Source organism: Balaenoptera borealis (genome assembly GCF_965194805.1).
Source record: "Balaenoptera borealis genome assembly, chromosome: 19".
In the NCBI taxonomy this organism is placed as follows: Eukaryota; Metazoa; Chordata; class Mammalia; order Artiodactyla; family Balaenopteridae; genus Balaenoptera; species Balaenoptera borealis.
Genome location: NC_138878.1, coordinates 17,577,687 through 17,595,222, shown reverse-complemented (window position 1 = coordinate 17,595,222; position 17,536 = coordinate 17,577,687). Strand labels below are relative to the sequence as shown.

Here is a 17,536-nt window from a genome sequence, read left to right as displayed (position 1 = left end):
CCACTGGTACTTATGCAATTAAATAATGTGATCTACTTGAGTACTTTTGAGAAGAGGCTACAGATTTGTGCTTCTCTTTGTTGTATCTATGAACAGTTTTGTCTTTGGTTTCCCAGTGGTGATCTCTTTGGAAAAAGTGAAGGTGTTCAACCAGCACCTTGTATGAGGGGTTAGTACTACTTCTGCCTCTGTGAAAATGGAAAATTATCGCTCCTTCCTAAAAGTGAAGTTGCAAAAATACCCTTATTGCTGCAGGTGCTCTCAGTAGGTAATAATTTGGCAGGACTTATTTAGTATTACTCTAGCAAGGGGTACATTTTAAAAGTTCTGCCTTTATGAGATTACTTTAACAATTAATAGTTAAAAGCCCTGTTATTTTCTAGTTGAGGTAAAGGATCCAGTGGGGTAATGTGGCTTTTGTAACCTGGTTTGCCATGACCAAAGATATGAATTCTTGATGTTGTGACTGAAGGGAAGAACTCTTTCTGTTCATCATAAACATTTCCTGAATTTTATTGCAAGGAAACTGAGGCCTTGGAGAGGTTAAAATATGTGACTAAGCTCACAACTAATGGCAGAGGTAGGCTAGTGTCTAGGTCTCCTGAATTTCAGTCTGTAATACTTTGCATTAATAAACTAGTGTGTATACTTATAATTAAAAACCTTTCAAAGACTCTGCTTTATCCTTTACTCCATTTTAACCTGCAGACCCCAGATGAGGCTGAATTTCTATGATCATATCATTACATAATTCTGTGAATATTTTTTAGATTTATGGATATGATTATTTCTTTTATAAAAATATTTATTGTTTTCAGATTCTTATTTTAGAAAATACGGAAATACAGAAAAAGAAAAAATTAAATATGTGATAATTATGTATATCTGCAGAAATAATCAGATACATTAAAACACACACACACACACACCACTCTTCAGTGGAGCTAATGTACATTTTGTGTCCCACTTTCTTCCTCTCAAGTTTATTATTTACATTCTCATCTAGTAATTTATACATCTAAGATTTCTAATTTCTTGTTTTGTTAATTTTTTTCTTTTTTGTTCCCCCCAACCCCCATAGATCTTGAGCCAGATGATTGTGCATCCATTTACATCTTTAATGTAGATCCACCTCCATCTACTTTAAACTCACCACTTTGCTTACCACATCATGGATTACCGTCTCACTCTTCTGTTTTGTCACCATCGTTTCAGCTCCAAGGTCACAAAAACTATGAAGGAACTTGTGAAATTCCTGAATCTAAATACAGCCCATTAGGTGGTCCCAAACCCTTTGAGTGCCCAAGTATTCAAATTACATCCATCTCTCCTAACTGTCATCAAGAAATTGATGCTCATGAAGATGACCTACACATAAATGACCCAGAAAGGGAATATTTGGAAAGGCCTTCTAGAGATCATCTCTATCTTCCTCTTGAGCCATCCTACCGGGAGTCTTCCCTTAGTCCTAGTCCTGCCAGCAGCATCTCTTCTAGGAGCTGGTTCTCAGATGCGTCTTCTTGTGAATCTCTTTCACATATTTATGATGATGTGGATTCGGAGTTGAATGAAGCTGCTGCCCGATTTACTCTCGGATCCCCTCTGACTTCTCCTGGTGGCTCCCCAGGAGGCTGCCCTGGAGAAGAGTCCTGGAATCAACAGTATGGACTTGGACACTCCTTGTCACCTAGGCAATCTCCTTGCCACTCTCCTAGATCTAGTGTCACTGATGAGAATTGGCTGAGCCCCAGGCCAGCCTCAGGACCCTCATCAAGGCCTACTTCCCCTTGTGGGAAACGGCGGCACTCTAGTGCTGAGGTTTGTTATGCTGGGTCCCTTTCGCCTCATCACTCACCTGTTCCTTCTCCTGGTCACTCCCCCAGGGGAAGTGTAACAGAAGATACCTGGCTCAATGCTTCTGTCCAGGGTGGAGCAGGCCTTGGCCCTGCACTTTTTCCATTTCAGTACTGTGTAGAGACTGATATTCCTCTGAAAACAAGGAAGACTTGTGAAGATCAAGCTACCGTACTACCAGGAAAATTAGAGCTCTGTTCAGATGACCAAGGGAATCTTTCACCGTCCCGGGAAACTTCAATAGATGATGGCCTTGGATCTCAGTATCCTTTAAAGAAAGATTCATCTGGTGACCAATTTCTTTCAGTTCCTTCACCCTTTACCTGGAGCAAACCAAAGCCTGGTCACACCCCTATATTTCGGTGAGTTGATGGAAATAGATGATGGTCATTTTTCATGTTTATGTGTTATTGGTGGCATGTAACTACATTATCTATATAGAATTATTTGACCGTTTTTCTTCCTCCTCCTTTTTTTTTTTCTTCAGTTTCTTCCAGACAAAGTCCACATTTATTTTCCTTTTAGTTTTAAAAGTGTCTTTAGATAGGCTAAAGTTATCATTTTAAAAGTGTATAATGAATTGTAGATAATAGCAAATTAATTACATTTAAGAATCCCTAGAAGCAATTTTCTTGTCCACAAAAGCTTCTTGTAAAAGATTGATTATAATATGAATTAAATTACTAATAAAACCACTTGGGAATAGGCTTTTTATATTTTTAAGAACTCAATATACAAGTGAAATTTGCTTTTTATATTTGTGGCAAGTGTTTTTTTCCATAATTTTTTTTTTTTGTCTTTTGACTTTATAAGTTTGTGCTTTTTTTGTTGTTGTAGAGGAATTTTTAAATTTTATATATTCAAGTTTGTCTTTTCCTTCACGGCTTTTGGATTTTATGTTATATTTGAAAGCCTACCCCACTCTAAAGTAACTACAAATAAACAAAAAAACTAACTTTCACAAGTTTCTGACAAAATTTTTATGTATAATTTTTATAATATGTGTACGTAACATATGTAGTATTTGTATTTATAAATTTTATATATATATATATATATTTTTTTTTTATTTGAATCTTGAGTCCGGCTAAGGACTGGAGTGAAGACTATTGTAATGACTTTATTTTCTAAATGGCTTATCAGTTATCACAATGCCATTTATAGAATCAATCTAGTCTATAATTGATTAGAAAAGACAACTTACCATGTATTAAATCCCCACACTGAGTTGGTCTGTTTACTTTTTTTAAAAATGGTTTTTCGTTGGTATGAATGTTTATTTCTGGATCTAGATCTTTAGAAAAATATAATGTGGAATTATGGTATTGAAGATTCCTTTGAGCCCATCACTCTGCATCTGAAAATTATCTTAATCTTTTTAAGGGTTTGCTTGAACAAGTGCAGAAACTCGCTGAGAGTTGATGAAGTTGAGTTGTTGCTTCAGACTAATAAAAATTAATACCTTTGAGCTTCAGAGTAGCTGGTAAAGCTAGGCTGAGGACATTCAAGGAAGTAATGAAATCATTTAGGAATTTACTGTAGGCATGATAGCATTTCAAAGGTAGAAGAGACCTTTAAAGTCCCATTTCACCAATCATTAAGAAGATATTACTTTCTAATACAAATCATTCTAGGTTTGGGTCCATTCATATTTGACCTGTGGACATAGAAGTTGTTTCTTTTCTAATGCCATATTTTCAATGTTAATATATCTAAATGAACCTCTCCCCTTTAAGCTGTTTAAATTATTTTGATTGTTTTTGTAATTATATACACATATTTGAGAAAGTTACAGTTTTATGAACTGTTAGAATTTGTCCTTTTAAAAAATATATATACGAAACTAAAAAGTAGATAAAATTGATTTTATTCTTCAGGTTAAAGAATTATTTCTTAAACACCCACCATATCCAGTGTTATAACTTATTAAGTGAAGTTTTGTTTTTTTTATTTTATTTTTTGAATACTTTGCTTCAATGATCATGGGAAGAAATGTTGGTGCAAGTAATTTGAATCATTATTTGACAATACTAGTGTGGTGAAATGCATCTTTGTGTGTTTTGTTTATAGCACGTCTTCATTACCTCCACTAGACTGGCCTTTACCAACTCATTTTGGACAATATGAACTGAAAATAGAAGTGCAACCTAAAACTCATCATCGAGCCCATTACGAAACTGAAGGTAGCCGAGGAGCAGTAAAAGCATCTACTGGGGGACATCCTGTTGTGAAGGTATGAGATTTTGGGGGTGTTTCTGCAGATACCATACATCTGTTAATGATACGGTCTATTCAGTCAGGTACTGCTGAGCCCGAAGAGAGAAAATTTTCAAACCTAGAAAGCTTACATTGAGGTTTTGTGTCGTTGTTGATATAGCAGCACTTCCGCATTGAGGTTTTTTTTTTTTTGCTAGGCTAAAAGATATTCTTCCTGGACTGACTCTCCAGCTGGTGAAACTCTGGGGAAAGATTATAATGGTCAAATAGTTGTTTTTCTGATTTAAAAAAGAAAAAATTGTGTTATGTTTATAAGTACAATACATGCTTGTTTAAAGTCCAAATAATACAGAAAAATAGAAAGAATAAAGCAATAAAATACCTAAAATCTAAACCCCTCAGAAATAAGCAGTTGTTAACATTTGATTAACATTCCAGATAATTCTCTATGTGTATGTTTAGTGGAAGACTAGATGGATGACTAGAAAAATGCGTGGATTTTTTTTAAGGATAGGATTATGTTGGACATCTTTGTAATTAAATTAATTTTTATTTGAATTTATTAGAAGAAAATAAAACTAAAGTGAAATTATTATAATTATATAATATTCGAGTGTATAAAATATAATATGTAAGTTTTGACTCATAAGAATTGAATATTAACTTTAATTTTACTTGAATGAAACATTTAAAAAATAAAACAGAAATAAAACTATGTGAACTACTGAATCTTAGATATTGTTCTTCACTCTAAGAGGTCCTAAAAGGTCTTTCTAAGGTCAAAGAGATTAAATAAATTATTGAGAGATTGAATTTTTGTTTTAGATTTAGATGGTATAAATTGCTCCCTTTTCTGAAAAATGAGGTAATTGTCTCTCTTAAACTTCTTCCCCCTGCACTACCCTCTACCTCCTGAATTTTGTTGCTTATATTATTCTTCCTTTCAGATCTATAGACATCTCCCTGCCTCATGTCCCACCACTCCTGTTATTTAGCTTAGTCCTATATGTATTGATAGTTGGATTCAGTGATTACTACTAATTCTTTTTTATTTTTTCTTTTTCAAGTGTTTTTGTTTGTTTAAGGAGGGCTTTGGATTCTATATTCCTTGCATTCTTTCATTTTTGAGAATGTTTATTTGTTGCCTTTACATACTCAAACATCAGAATGGCTATGTATAATAATCTTGATACTCAGTTTTTTCTCTCAGTACTTGTCTTATGGCATTGTGTATTGTAGTGGAGAAATTAATTATATCTGAAGTAAATTTGAACTAATACAGTTTATGGGCTATCATTTCGTATACCAGCCATGCTTTGTGATTTATTGTCATTATCTAAACATGTTTTGTAGTTCTTGACAAACAAATCTTTACATTTTAGGTGGGTTTTAAAATGACTTGTAGCAAGAAATGTCAGTTCTAGAAAAAGAGATCAGATTTGTGGTTACCAGAGGCAGGGAGTTGGTGGGGGGGACTGGATGAGGGTAGTCAAAAGGTACAAACTTCCAGTTATAAGTAGTGGGGATGTAATGTACAACATGGTGAATGTAGTTAACACTGTTGTATGGTATATTTGAAAGTTGCTAAGAGAGTAGTTCTCATCACAAGAAAACGCCCTCCCCCATATAACTGTATGAAGTCATGGATGTTAATTAAATTTATCATGGTAATCAGTTAGCAATATGTGTAAATCAAGTAATTATGCTGTATACCTTAAATTTACAGTGCTGTATGTCAATTATAGCTCAATAAAACTGAAAGAAAAAAAAAGGTCAGGAAAACTCAACATAGGAACTTTACCCTTTGTTATCAGAGTTACAGTTTGCTCTTAATGACAGCTTAATTTAGGAGGTTTCTTTGCTTCATTTCTTGTATATTTTTTTCTTTTCTTTTTCAAAAATTTTAAAAATTTATTTTAAAATATTTATTTATTTTATTTTATTTATTTACTTTTGGTTGCGTTGTGTCTTAGTTGCAGCACGCGGGATCTTCGTTGAGGCATGCAGGATCATTTGTTTCGGCATGCGGGCTCTTCATGGCTTCTCTCTAGCTGTGGCATGCGGGTTTTCTCTTCTCTAGTTGTGATGCTCAGGCTGCAGGGCGCTTCGGCTCTGTAGTTGTGGCGCGTGGGTTCCAGAGCTCGTGGGCTCTGTACTTTGCTGCACGCCAGCTCTAGTTGAGGTGCGCGAGCTCAGTAGTTGTGGCACGTGGGCTTAGTTGCCCCACGACATGTGGAATCTTAGTTCCCTGACCAGGGATCTAACCAGAGTCCCCTGCATAGTAAGGTGGATTCTTTACCCCTGGACCACCAGGGAAGCCCCCACTCCCCTTTGTTTATAAATGGCTGCACCGAGCAGCTTGTGAGGTCTTAGTTCCCGGACCAGGGATTGAACCCAGGCTCTGGCAGTGAAAGCACAGAGTCCTAACCACTGGACTGCCAGGGAATTCCCCATTTCTTGTATCTTTGCCTTTTGAAAGAAGTTATTTACAAGTGCTTAAATAAACAATCTTTTGGGAGTACAAGTGATTTGTTTCCACAGTATTCCTTTAATTAAAAACTGATTCCCTGCCAAAAAAAGCGGGGCTGGGGAGGGGGAATTCCCTGGCAGTCTGGTGGTTAGGACTGGGTGCTTCCACTGCCAGGGCTCCCTGCTTAAAGGAAGACTAACACTTTGAATATTATCAATGTTTTATATTCTCCTTGTGAGTGGCTTATTTTTTTTTCTAACTTGTTTCTTTAGAAATTATATCATTCATTATACTTGAAATTATTTACTTAACCAGAGTATGTCTGGAGGTTGATGTTTCTTTTTCAGTCTTCCCCACTACCTATGATGCTCCCTTTCAAATTGAGATTCTTCCTTCCTGCAAGAAAAATTTTCTACATTATGTATCTATATATTTCCTGTTCCATATGTTTTGTCTTTACTTCAGAGACTCCAGTTACTATTCAGATGTTGACTTCTTTGTCTGTCCTCCATATCTATGTTCTTTTCTCGGGATACTTTAATGTCTTTTTTTTTTTTTTTAAATAAATCTATTTATTTATTTATTTATTTTTGGCTGCATTGGGTCTTCGTTGCTGCTCGTGGGCTTCCTCTAGTTGTGGCAAGTGGGGGCTGCTCTTCGTTGCAGTGCGCAAGCTTCTTATTGCGGTGGCTTCTCTTGTTGTGGAGCACGGGCTCTATGCATGCGGGCTTCCGTAGCTGTGGCTTGCGGGCTCTAGAGCACAGGCTCAGTAGTTGTGGCCCACGGGCTTAGTTGCTCCGCAGCCTGTGGGATCTTCCCAGACCAGGGCTCGAACCCATGTCCCCTGCATTGGCTGGCGGATTCTTAACCACTGCGCCACCAGGGAAGCCCCCTGCGATTGTGTATTGTGTTTTGTGTTTTGAATTTTAAATTGGTTCCTTGGCGCCACTTCCCACTCATTTGATATTTTATCATTATATTTGGTCTCATGATTTATTGAATTTATATTCTTGAATCTTTTAGTGTGGAGCATTCACCAGCAGTCAATTTCTGGGTTCTGTTTCCTGTGTGTGTGTGTTGAGGGGAGGTTTTGTTTTCATTTTTATTGTTTTTTCAGCTGTCTTTTGCATAATTTCTTACTTTTTTCCTTAAATAAAAACAAAAACAAAACATGTATATTATGGTTGCATAATTGCCTTGTCTTTTCCTCCCATTTTGTTTGAGAGCTTTGGTCTATAACCTGAGGCGATTGGGGTAAAGAGGTAGAGAATTAGTTTAGGATAGGCCTTGTTGGGTTTGGCTCAAGAGAGTGAACAATATCATGTACGTGGCCCACTCCCAGTATTCTAGTATGTATCATATTTTCATGAGCTTTGCTTGTTCCTCTTGTACAATGCAGAGTTCTGAAAGATGTAAGCACTCCTGACCTTTTTTGCCTCTGCCAAAGGCCCTGGAGCAGAATGTAGGATCTTTTCTTCGTGAGGCAGAGTTTTTCCTTGACTTGCCTCAGAGCTGCCTACTTAGAACTTTGATCTACTTTGCTACAAATTAGTTAGCATTCTCTGCTATTTTATTTTCCCACTTTATTACTTTTATTCCATTAATTTACTCTTTAATTTTATTTGCTCACTTTTCCTATTACCGTTCCTGGTGAGTGAAGGTATGGATTGGTTAGCAGCTCTGCCACACTGCATCAGAGTCTTCTGTTTCACAGTCCTCACCACCCCCTTGCCCTTTTGAAGTTTATAGCTCAAAGTTGTTCTTTGTTTGGTTATTACTGGTAGATTTTTGGCTGTTTCCTACCCCCCACACATATACATTTTGTTTATTTTGTTAGGTATTAGGGGAAGAAGATTGTGATACTACTTCATTTCTATCTTTATCCAGAAGTTTTTTTTTCTTTTTCTAATATCAAGAGGAAAATAAGCATTATATGATGAGAGCAGGTCATGCCAAATTGAAAATGAAACATTCCTGATTGTACATACTCTACCACACTTGCAGAGCTGTATGCTTTGTATGGAACACTATTTGTGCATGCCCACTTCTGAGACCACATTTTTTCCACCAGCAGAGGTGGTCCCTCTCCAGGAACTAAGAAGAATATTTGTAAGATTTCTACACTATTCTGAGAATTTTTTTTTAAATTTTTAAATTTTATTTTATTTATTTTTTTATACAGCAGGTCCTTGTTAGTCATCAATTTTATACACGTCAGTGTATACATGTCAATCCCAATCGCCCAATTCATCACACAACCCCCCCCCCCCCCCCCGCCGCTTTCCCCCCTTGGTGTCCATACATTTGTTCTCTACATCTGTGTCTCAATTTCTGCCCTGCAAACTGGTTCATCTGTACCATTTTTCTAGGTTCCACATATATGCGCTAATATACGATATTTGTTTTTCTCATTCTGACTTACTTCACTTTGTATGACAGTCTCTAGATCCATCCATATCTCTACAAATGACCCAATTTCGTTCCTTTTTATGGCTGAGTAATATTCCATTGTATATATGTACCACATCTGCTTTATCCATTCGTCTGTCGATGGGAATTTAGGTTGCTTCCATGTCCTGGCTATTGTAAATAGTGCTGCAATGAACATTGGGGTGCATGCGTCTTTTTGAATTATGGTTTTCTCTGGGTATATGCCCAGTAGTGGGATTCCTGGGTCATATGGTAATTTCTATTTTTAGTTTTTTAAGGAACCTCCATACTGTTCTCCATAGTGGCTGTATCAATTTACATTCCCACCAACAGTGCAAGAGGGTTCCCTTTTCTGCACACCCTCTCCAGCATTTGTTGTTTGTGGATTTTCTGATGATGCCCATTCTAACTGGTGTGAGGAGATAGCTCATTGTAGTTTTGATTTGCATTTGTCTAATACTTAGTGATGTTGAGCAGCTTTTCATGTGCCTCTTGGCCATCTGTATGTCTTCTTTGGAGAAATGTCTGTTTAGCTCTTCTGCCCATTTTTGGATTGGGTTGTTTGTTTTTTTAATCTTGAGTTTCATGAGTTGTTTATATATTTTGGAGATTAATCCTTTGTCCGTTGATTCGTTTGCAAATATTTTCTCCCATTCTGAGGGTTGTCTTTTCGTCTTGTTTATGGTTTCCTTTGCTGTGCAAAAGCTTTGAAGTTTCATTAGGTCCCCTTTGTTTATTTTTGTTTTTATTTCCATTACTCTAGGAGGTGGATCAAAAAAGATCTTGCTGTGATTTATGTCAAAGAGTATTCTTCCTATGTTTTCCTCTAAGAGTTTTATAGTGTCCGGTATTACATTTAGGTCTCGAATTCATTTTGAGTTTATTTTTGTGTATGGTGTTAGGGAGTGTTCTAATTTCATTCTTTTCCATGTAGCTGTCCAGTTTCCCCAGCACCACTTATTGAAGAGACTGTCTTTTCTCCATTGTACATCCTTGCCTCCTTTGTCATAGATTAGTTGACCACAGGTGCATGGGTTTATCTCTGGGCTTTCTGTCTTGTTCCATTGATCTATGTTTCTGTTTTTGTGCCAGTACCATATTGTCTTGATTACTGTAGCTTTGTAGTATAGTCTGAAGTCAGGGAGTGTGATTCCTCCCGCTCCATTTTTTTCCCTCAAGACTGCTTTGGCTATTCGGGGTCTTTTGTGTCTCCATACAAATTTTAAGATTTTTTGTTCTAGTTCCGTAAAAAATGCCATTGGTAATTTGATAGGGATTGCATTGAATCTGTAGATTGCTTTGGGTAGTATAGTCATTTTTACAGTATTGATTCTTTCAATCCAAGAACATGGTATATCTCTCCATCCTTTGGTACCATCTTTAATTTCTTTCATCAGTGTCTTATAGTTTTCTGCATACAAGTCTTTTGTCTCCCTAGGTAGGTTTATTCCTAGGTATTTTATTCTTTTTGTTGCAATGGTAAATGGGAGTGTTTCCTTAATTTCTCTTTCAAATTTTTCATCATTAATGTATAGGAATGCAAGAGATTTCTGTGCATTAATTTTGTATCCTGCAACTTTACCAAATTCATTGATTAGCTCTAGTAGTTTTCTGGTGGCATTTTTAGGGTTCTTTATGTATAGTATCATGTCATCTGCAAACAGTGACTGTTTTACTTTTTCTTTTCCAATTTGTATTCCTTTTATTTCTTTTTCTTCTCTGATTGCCGTGGCTAGGACTTCCAAAACTATGCTGAATAATAGTGGTGAGAGTGGCCATCCTTGTCTTGTTCCTGATCTTAGAGGAAATGCTTTCAGTTTTTCACCATTGAGAATGATGTTTGCTGTGGGTTTGTCGTATATGGCCTTTATTATGTTGAGGTGGTTTCTCTCTATGCCCGCTTTCTGGAGAGTTTTTATCATAAATGGGTGTTAAATTTTGTCAAAAGCTTTTCTGCATCTATTGAGATGATCATATGGTTTTTATTCTTCAATTTGTTAATATGGTGTATCACATTGATTGATTTACGTATATTGAAGAATCCTTGCATCCCTGGGATAAATCCCACTTGATTATGGTGTATGATCCTTTTAATGTGTTGTTGGATTCTGTTTGCTAGTATTTTGTTGAGGATTTTTTTTAATAAATTTATTTATTCATTTATTTATTTTTGGCTCTGTTGGGTCTTCGTTGCTGCGCACAGGGTTTCTCTAGTTGCAGCGAGCGGGGGCTACTCTTCGTTACGGTGCACGGGCTTCTCACTGTGGTGGCTTCTCTTATTGCAGAGCACAGGCTCTAGGTGCGCAGGCTTCAGTAGTTGTGGCGCACGGGCTCAGTAGTTGTGGCTCGCGGGCTCTAGAGTGCAGGCTCAGTAGTTGTGGCGCACGGGCTTAGTTGCTCCACAGCATGTGGGATCTTCCCAGACTAGGGATCGAACCTGTGTCCCTTGCATTGGCAGGCGGATTCTCAACCACTGCGCCACCAGGGAAGTCCCTTGTTGAGGATTTTTGCAACTATATTCATCAGTGATATTGGTCTGTAATTTTCTTTTTTTGTGGTATCTTTGTCTGGTTTTGGTATCAGGGTGATGGTGGCCTCATAGAATGAGTTTGGGAGTGTTCCTTCCTCTGCAGTTCTTTCGAAGAGTTTGAGAAGGATGGGTCTTAGCTCTTCTCTAAATGTTTGATACAATTCACCTGTGAGGCCATCTGGTCCTGAACTTTTGTTTGTTGGAAGATTTTTCATCACAGTTTCAATTTCATTACTTGTGATTGGTCTGTTCATATTTTCTATTTCTTCCTGGTTCAGTCTTGGAAGGTTATACCTTTGTAAGAATTTGTCCATTTCTTCCAGGTTGTCCATTTTATTGGCATAGAGTTGCTTGTAGTAGTCCCTTAGGATGCTTTGTATTTCTGCGGTGTCTGTTGTAACTTCTCCTTTTTCATTTCTAATTTTATTGATTTGAGTCCTCTCCCTCTTTTTCTTGATGATTCTGGCTAATGGTTTATCGATTTTGTTTATCTTCTCGAAGAACCAGCTTTTAGTCTTATTGATCTTTGCTATTGTTTTCTTTGTTTCTATTTCATTTATTTCTGCTCTGATCTTTATGATTCCTTTCCTTCTGCTAACTTTGGGTTTTGTTTGTTCTTCTTTCTCTAGTTCCTTTAGGTGTAAGGTTAGATTGTTTGAGATTTTTCTTGTTTCTTTAGGTAGGCTTGTATAGCTATAAACTTCCCTCTTAGAACTGCTTTTGCTGCATCCCATAGGTTTTGGATCGTCGTGTTTTCATTGTCATTTGTCTCTAGGTGTTTTTTGATTTCCTCTTTGATTTCTTCAGTGATCTCTTGGTTATTTAGTAACGTATTGTTTAGCCTCCATGTGTTTGTGTTTTTTACGTTTTTTTCCCTGTAATTCATTTCTAATCTCATAGCGTTGCGGTCAGAAAAAATGCTTGATATGATTTCAATTTTCTTAAATTTACTGAGGCTTGATTTGTGATCCAAGATGTGTTCTATCCTGGAGAATGTTCTGTGCGCACTTGAGAAGAAAGTGTAATCTGCTGTTTTTGGATGGAGTGTCCTATAAATATCAATTAAATCTATCTGGTCTCTTGTGTATTTAAAGCTTCTGTTTCCTTATTTATTTTCATTTTGGATGATCTGTCCATTGGTGTAAGTGAGGTGTTAAAGTCCCCCACTATTTTTGTGTTACTGTAGATTTCCTCTTTTATAGCTGTTAGCAGTTGCCTTATGTATTGAGGTGTTCCTATGTTGGGTGCATATATATTTATAATTGTTATATCTTCTTCTTGGATTGATCCCTTGATCATTATGTAGCGTCCTTCCTTGTCTCTTGTAACATTCTTTATTTTAAAGTGTATTTTATCTGATATGAGTATTGCTACTCCGGTTTTCTTTTGATTTCCATTTGCATGGAATATCTTTTTCCATCCCCTCACTTTCAGTCTGAATGTGTCCCTAGGTCTGAAGTGGGTCTCTTGTAGACAGTATAGATGGGTCTTGTTTTTGTATCCATTGTATCCATTTTGTATCCATTAAGCAAGCCTGTGTCTTTTGGTTGGAGCATTTAATCCATTCATGTTTAAGGTAATTATCGATATGTGTGTTCCTATGACCATTTTCTTAATTGTTTTGGGTTTGTTTTTGTAGGTCCTTTTCTTCTCTTGTGTTTCCCACTTAGAGAAGTTCCTTCAGCATTTGTTGTAGAGCTGGTTTGGTGGTGCTGAATTCTCTTAGCTTTTGCTTGTCTGTAAAGCTTTTGATTTCTCCATCGAATCTGAATGAGATCCTTGCCAGGTAGAGTAATCTTGGTTGTAGGTTCTTCCCTTTCATCACTGTAAGTATCTCATGGCACTCCCTTCTGGCTTGTAGAGTTTCTGCTGAGAAATCAGCTGTTAACCTTATGGGAGTTCCCTTGTATGTTATTTGTTGTTTTTCCCTTGCTGCTTTTAATAATTTTTCTTTGTCTTTAATTTTTACCAATTTGATTACTGTGTGTCTCTGCATGTTTCTCCTTGGGTTTATCCTGTATGGGACTCGCTGTGCTTCCTGGACTTGGGTGGCTATTTCCTTTCCCATGTTAGGGAAGTTTTCCACTATAATCTCTTCAGATATTTCCTCTGGTCCTTTCTCTTTCTCTTCTCCTTCTGGGACCCCTATAATGCGAATGTTGTTGCATTTAATGTTGTCCCAGAGGTCTCTTAGGCTGTCTTCAATTTTTTTTTTTTAATAAATTCATTTATTTTTATTTTTGGCTGTGTTGGGTCTTCGTTTCTGTGCTAGGGCTTTCTCTAGTTGTGGCGAGTGGGGGCCACTCTTCATCGCGGTGCGCGGGCCTCTCACTATCGCTGCCTCTCTTGTTGCGGAGCACAGGCTCCAGACGCGCAGGCTCAGTAGTTGTGGCTCACGGGCCCAGTTGCTCCGCGGCATGTGGGATCTTCCCAGACCAGGGCTCGAACCCATGTCCCCCGTATTGGCAGGCAGATTCTCAACCACTGCGCCACCAGGGAAGCCCTGTCTTCATTTCTTTTCATTCTTTTTTCTTTATTCTGTTCCGCAGCAGTGAATTACACCATTCCGTCTTCCAGGTCACTTATCCGTTCTTCTGCCTCAGTTATTCTGCTATTGATTTCTTCTAGTGTAGTTTTCATTTCAGTTATTGTATTGTTCATCTCTGTTTGTTTGTTCTTTAATTCTTCTAGGTCTTTGTTAAACATTTCTTTCATCTTCTTGGTCTCTGCCTCCATTCTTTTTCCGAGGTCCTGGATCTTCTTCACTATCATTATTCTGAATTCTTTTTCTGGAAGGTTGCCTATCTCCACTTCATTTAGTTGTTTTTCTGGGGTTTTATCTTGTTCCTTCATCTGGTACATAGCCCTCTGCCTTTTCATCTTGTCTATCTTTCTGTGAATGTGGTTTTTGTTCCACAGGCTGCAGGATTGTAGTTCTTCTTGCTTGTGCTGTCTGCCCTCTGGTGGATGAGGCTATCTAAGAGGCTTGTGCAAGTTTCCTGATGGTAGGGACTGGATATTCTGAGAATTTTTTAATACTCAGAAAGAGAAAGAGGAAGGCACCAATTGCCATTCCAGACCAGTCTGACCATTACACATAAGAGTGGTGTGCTTGGTTCTCAAGCCTGGGAAAAATGCCTTGATTTTGTTCTGTATGTGCAGACTTTTAAAAAATGTTTTATTGCTGTATGGGAATGCATCATTAAAGTACACAAATCTTAACATGTATAGCTCAATGAATTTTTCATACACACACAGACACACGCACACACACACACACACACACACACACACACACACACACACACACACACGTAAAACTACAAACAGGTTAAGATATAGAATGTTTTAAGCACCCCAGAAGACTCCCTTGTGCCCTTCCCAGTTTATATCTTCTAACCAAAGGTAATTGTGCTTCTGACCATTTATTATCATTGATTAGTTTTTTTATTCATGAATTGCTAATAAATGGACTTATACAAAATGTTCTGTTCTCTGTCTAGCTTCATTTATTCAACACATGAGCGTGAAATTCATCCAGTTTGGGTTTTTTTGTAGTTTTAAAAAAATTGCTGTATAATATTCCATCGTATGAATTTGCTACAATTTCTTTCTCTATCGTTCTGTTCATTGACACTTGGTTTGTGTCCAGTTTTGAAATATTATGAATAAAGCTGCTGTATGCTTTTTTTCACACATGTCTTTTGATGGACGAAGCATTCACATTTTTTTGGTATATGTTTATATGTCTCAGAGTGGAATTGCTGGTTTTTCAAAGGAGCTGTACGAGTTTTTACTCCTGACCAGCCATATATGAAAGTTCCAGTTACTCTACATCCTCACCAATAATACCAGCACTTGGTTGTTGTCTTTTAATTTTAACCATTCTGACAGGGATGTGGAGGTATCACACTGGTTTTAAATTGTTGTTTCTTGATAACCAGTGATGTTGAACATCTTTTCATATGTTTATCAGACATTTGGCTGTCCTTTTTTGTGAAGTGTCTGTTCACATCTCTTGACCAATTTTTAAATTGTCTCTTTCTCTTATTGATTTGTAGGAGTTTTTAATATTTGGATATAAGTCCTTTGTCAGATATATGTATGGCAAATGACATTTCTTTTCCTAGTCTGTTGCTTGCTTTTTCACTTTCTTAATTGTGTCTTTTGATAAATGGAAGTTTTAAATTTTAATGAAGTGCAAATTATCAGTCTTCTTTTCCATGGAAAGTGCTTTCATGCCTTTTCAAGAATCTTTGCTTACTCCAAGGTTATGAAGATAGTTTCCTGTGTTTTATTCTGGAAGCTTTATTGCTTTACCTTTTACGTATAGGTCTGTGATCTATCTCAAATTAATTTTTGTATATGAATTAAAGGTAAAGATTAAGATACATTTTTTTTTCTTATGGATAGAAGTTGATCCAGTACCATTGAAAAGCCCATCATTTTTCTACTCTATGACATTGGTGCCTTTGTCATAAATCAGACCAGCCATCTATCTGTGGCTCTCTTTCCTAACTCTTCATTCTGTGCCATTGGACTATTTGTTCTATCTTAGTACCATTACTACATTGCATTAATTATAATTTCTTTATAGTAAATCTTGATATTTGATAGTGTGGGTCTTCTTTTAGGATTGTACTGGTCATTCTAGGTCCTTTGCATTTCTGTATGAATTTTAGAGTCAGCTTGTCAATCTCTACCCACCACACCTCCAAAATTAAAAAAAAAAAAAAAACCTGCTGGGATTTTGATTAAGATTACCCAATGGTTAGGACTCAGTGCTTTCACTGCAGAGGGCACAGGTTCAATCCCTGGTCAAGGAACTAAGATCCCATGAGCCTCACGGCGGTGGCCCAAAAAAAAAAAAAGATTACCTAAGAGTTTTATAGTTTAAATCATACATTTAGGTCTTTTCTCCATTTGAGTTAATTTTTGTATATGGTGTTAGGTAAGGGTCTAACTTTATTCTTTTGCATGAGTTATCCAGTTTTCTCAGCAGCATTTGTTGAAAAGACTCTCCTTTCCTCATTGAATAGTCTTAACATTGTTGTTAAAAATCATCCCTGGCGGTCCAGTGGTTAGGACTCGGCACTTTCACTGCCAGGGCCCAGGTTCAATCCCTGATCAGGGAACTAAGATCCCTGTGTGGTACAGTCAAAAACAAAACAAAACAAAACAAAAACTTTTGACCATATGTGCAAGGGTTTATTTCTAGGCTCTCTATTTTGTCCCATTGGTCTCTGTGTCTGTCTTTGTGCTAGTTCCACAGTGTTTTGATTACGGTAGCTTTGTAGTAAGCTTTGAAATCTGAAAGTGTGAGTCTTCAGTTTTGTTCTTTGTTTTTGAAGATTGTCTTGGCTATTCAGGGTCCCTTGAGATTCCATATGACTTTTAGGATGGATTTTTCTATTCTGCAAAAAATCTTTGAGATTTTTATGCAGACTGCATTGAATCTGTAGATTGCTTTAGGTAGTATTGACATGTTAACAATAATAAATCTTCCAATCCATGAATGTGGAATGTTTTTCCATTTATTCATGTCTTCTTTAATTTTTTTCAGCAATGTTGTATAGTTTTCATTGTGTAAAGCTTTCACCTCTTTGATTGAGTTAATTCCTAGGCATTTTATTCTTCTTGATGCTATTGTAAATGGAATTGTTTTCATAATTTCCTTTTCAGGTTGTTCACTGTTTGTGTATAGAAATGCAACTGATTTTCATGTGTTGACTTTGTGTCCTGCTACTTTGTTGAATTCATTTACTATCTCTAGCAGTTTTTGTTTTTGTTTTGGTAGAATCATTAGGGTTTTCTTTCTTTTCTTTTTTAAATTAATTAATTAATTAATTTTTAGCTGTGTTGGGTCTTCATTGCTGTGCATGGGCTTTCTCTAGTTGTGGTGAGCGGGGGCTACTCTTCGTTGTGGTGCGTGGGCTTCTCATTGTCGTGGCTTTCTCTTATTGTGGAGCACGGGCTCTGGTGCACAGACTTCAGTAGTTGTGGCACGTGGGCTCAGTAGTTGTGGCTTGTGGGCT

At 37.0% G+C, this 17,536-nt stretch overlaps 1 protein-coding gene across 1 annotated transcript in view; it reads left to right on the top strand.

Moving 5' to 3' along the window:
* Nucleotides 1-17,536, top strand: part of NFATC3 (nuclear factor of activated T cells 3) — a 131,203-nt gene that overhangs the window by 39,804 nt on the left and 73,863 nt on the right. Inside the window, 2 exon segments of the mRNA XM_082369789.1 lie at nt 1,082-2,216; nt 3,925-4,087. Coding sequence (XP_082225915.1) covers nt 1,082-2,216; nt 3,925-4,087 — 1,298 coding nt within the window.